A 3,426-nucleotide genomic window follows, 5' to 3' on the forward strand; every position below is an offset into this window, starting at 1 on the left:
GAGAGAGAGAGAGAGAGAGAGAAAGAGAGAGAGAGAGAGAGAGAGAGAGAGAGAGAGAGAGAGAGAGAGAGAGGCACCGATCTTTGGGGAAATCGGTATCAGAAAATTTTCCAATTTTTCGGAAATTAATTGACCGAATTTTAAACAATTGTATATGAAGTAGAGGTAGAATTTTCTGGGGAGTGCTATAAAGTGTATTATTTTTTGTTACCAATTTTTTTGAAAACCGGTTACAAAATTTTTCTAATTTCTCGGGAAATAATTGAATCTTAAAGAATTACATATGAAATAAAGGTAGAATTTCCCGGGGAGTGCCATAAAGTGTATAGTTTTTTGTTACCAATTTTCTGGAAACCGATTTTTCTAATTTTTCTAATTTTTCGGGAAATAATCGACCGAGTTTAAAAGAATTATATATGAAACAGAGGTAGAATTTTCCGGGGAGTGCTATAAAGTGTATAATTTTTTGTTACCGATTTTTTTGGAAACCGGTTACAAAATTTTTCCAATTTTTCGGAAATTAATTTACCGAATCTTAAAAAATTATATGAAGTAGGGGTAGAATTTCCCGGAGATTGCCATAAAATATATAATTTTTCGTTACCGATCTTTGGGAAAATCGGTATCAGAAAATTTTCCAATTTATCGGAAATTAATTGACCGAATTTTAAACAATTGTATATGAAGTAGAGGTAGAATTTTCTGGGCAGTGCTATAAAGTGCATTATTTTTTGTTACCGATTTTTTTGGAAACCGGATGTGACGATACGCGTATTCGTCACTAGCGCTACGGCCCTAACGGCCACTTAGCGCCTATTTCAACGTGCACTCCTGCGCCCGAGTGGTGGGATATCCCAAGCGGTGGGACAGACCGAGCGGTGGGGCAGCTCCCACCGCCCTCACTCGGGGTATAAATAGGGGACTCGAGCCGACTCGAGTCACCAGTCCTGTCCGACTCCTGCTTCCGACACGACCACTCTCCGAGACCGCTTCTCTAGGTTGAGTGCCCCCAACCTCGTCCTCCGTACAGGGAACGGGTGCCCCCGTTCTCACCTGGGTGCCCCCAGGGTACGGGCCTCCCCAGCTGGGTGCCCCCGGTTGGCATTACCTGCCCTCTCCACCCTCTGGGTCGGGCGCCCCCGACCCTTTCCGCCGTACGGAAGACGGATGCCCCCGGTGTACGGGCCGCTCAGTCGGGCGCCCCCAACTGAGCTCCTGACCGTCCTACCTGATAGATATAAGCCGCGCCTCCGCCCGCAAATCCGTAAGGCCACCAGGCCTCCGTGTTCGCCCGCAAATCCGTCTTGGCTAGTTGTGAACTCGTCTACTCGTCCGCGGGTCTGCCCCGCATCACCCTAACACGTACACTGCGGCTCAACGGAGCGATACACACACACACGCACCTACACGTACGTCCTCCATAATTTCTGTATCACTTAGTTTGTAAGAATAAAGACTATTTAGTAAAACCAACCAGTGTCTCCACGTTTTCTCACCCTGGCTTGGCGAGCGAACTCCGAGCGAGAAAACGCGATCGTTACATGGCGCCCGAACAGGGACCTGATCCGTGAGACACTGGTTCGTTTTCTCCGCCTAGCCCATGACGAGCTGGATCAATCGGCTATCGAAGGCCGAGGTAACGGCCGAGTTAGAGAAACTAGGGATTGACCCTAGCGGCACACTCGACGCCCTCCGAGCCAGACCCCGTGATTTTGTGATCGCTAACCCGGAGTACGAATACCCCGCAGGGGAAGACGACCGAAAAATTACGATGGACGACGAGCGCCGGAGCATAGACTCCACTACGCCCGACCCGGCCAAGGTCATGGATCAAATCCGGAAGTGGGGATGTCATTTCGACGGAAAAGACCCACTCGCGTTCCTAGAACAAGTGGAGGAATTACGCCAGGGATACGGATACTCCGGAGACCAGCTCCTGTTAGGGTTGCCGGAGCTACTGCGAGGAGACACACTCCTCTGGTACCGGAATAGCCGAGCGGTGTGGGATTCCTGGGACGATTTTCAAAGAGACTTCCGCAATCAGTTCTTGCCCCGGCGGTACCGCGCACAGTTGTCGCGAGAGATCCAGGGACGGTTTCAAAAACCGGAAGAGCCCTTTCACAAGTACGCAACAGCGCTCCTTACGAGCATGCGACGAGCCGGAGGATATTCAGCGGACGACCAACTCGAACGGCTGTATGATAATATGAGCCCCGGGTATAAATACTACATCCGCCTGGATGACATTACCAGCCTGGGAGATCTGCACGCACGCGCCGCGGAATATGAAGCTATTGAAGAGCAAAACCGCGAACGGAAAGCCGAGCGAAAAGCTCCGGCCGCGACCCCGGCCGTCGCCAGTACCACATACAACCGGGAGGAATGCTGCTGGCGATGTAAACAACGCGGACACACTCGGCTAGACTGTAAACGGCCGGCCAAGAAGTTCTGCTCACGATGCGGCAAGGACGGTGTCCTCACCCGCGACTGTCACCCGACACCGGGAAACGCCGCACGGGCCGGGGGCGAAGCCGCCGCCTCCCGGACCCCGCCGCCGTCCGAGTAACCTACCACCCGCGGCCGCATATCTCCGTTCGCATACGACACCGCGCTATGCGAGCGTTAATTGACACCGGCTCCGAGGTGTCCTTCATCAATACGGATACCGCCCGCTACGCAGAGAGCCTCGGATTCCCGATCCGACAGGGGACGAACTCCGTCCACCTGGCGGACGGAGGTTCAACCACGATACCCGGGACCATGACGCTCCCGGTGAAGATTGGCCGGAAGGTGCTCAGGCACGACTTCCTAATCATGCCATCGCTACAGGGCGCCGTACTCATCGGCGTCGACCTGTGGGCCGGACGGGGATCGTACTACGGGCCGCCGCATCACGCAACGCCACACGAACCTCCGCATGCGGAGCCGTAGCCCAGGGATTGGCCTCCCGGACCCCTGACGAGGAACGCCGCCTTCAGGAATTTCTGCTCACGGAACTCGCCCTATTCGAAGATATCCGCGGCCCGACCGACCGGATCTCGCACCGCATCCGGGTTAAGACCGACCGGCCCATTAAACAGCGATACCGACCCAGGAATCCAGCCATGCAGGCAGTTATCGACCGAGAGGTGGAAAAGATGGAACGCGAGGGCGTGATCGAGCTTTCCCACGGAGCATGGAGCTCGCCTATCGTGTTGGTCCGGAAGAAAGACGGGTCGTATCGGTTCTGTATTGACTTCCGGCAAGTAAACAAAGTCACGGAAAAGGACGCATACCCCCTGCCACAAGTGCAGGCCACTTTGGATAAACTGCGGGGAGCCCGATACCTATCGACGCTGGACCTGAAGAATGGGTACTGGCAGATACCGTTAGCGCCCGATAGTCGGCCAGTCACCGCCTTTACGGTCCCAGGAAAAGGCCTCATGC

General features: G+C 53.7%; 1 protein-coding gene across 1 annotated transcript; it reads left to right on the forward strand.

Annotated features, from left to right (window-relative positions):
* Nucleotides 1-1,600: 1,600 nt before the first annotated feature.
* On the forward strand, nucleotides 1,601-2,566 carry LOC112453828. Its single transcript, XM_025014789.1, has one exon. The coding sequence runs from the start codon at nucleotides 1,601-1,603 to the stop codon at nucleotides 2,564-2,566; it is 966 nt and encodes a 321-aa protein (XP_024870557.1).
* Nucleotides 2,567-3,426: the final 860 nt, after the last annotated feature.

The sequence above is a fragment of the Temnothorax curvispinosus genome, unplaced genomic scaffold, assembly GCF_003070985.1.
Source record: "Temnothorax curvispinosus isolate PA1 unplaced genomic scaffold, ASM307098v1 QBEX01000357.1, whole genome shotgun sequence".
NCBI lineage: Eukaryota > Metazoa > Arthropoda > Insecta > Hymenoptera > Formicidae > Temnothorax > Temnothorax curvispinosus.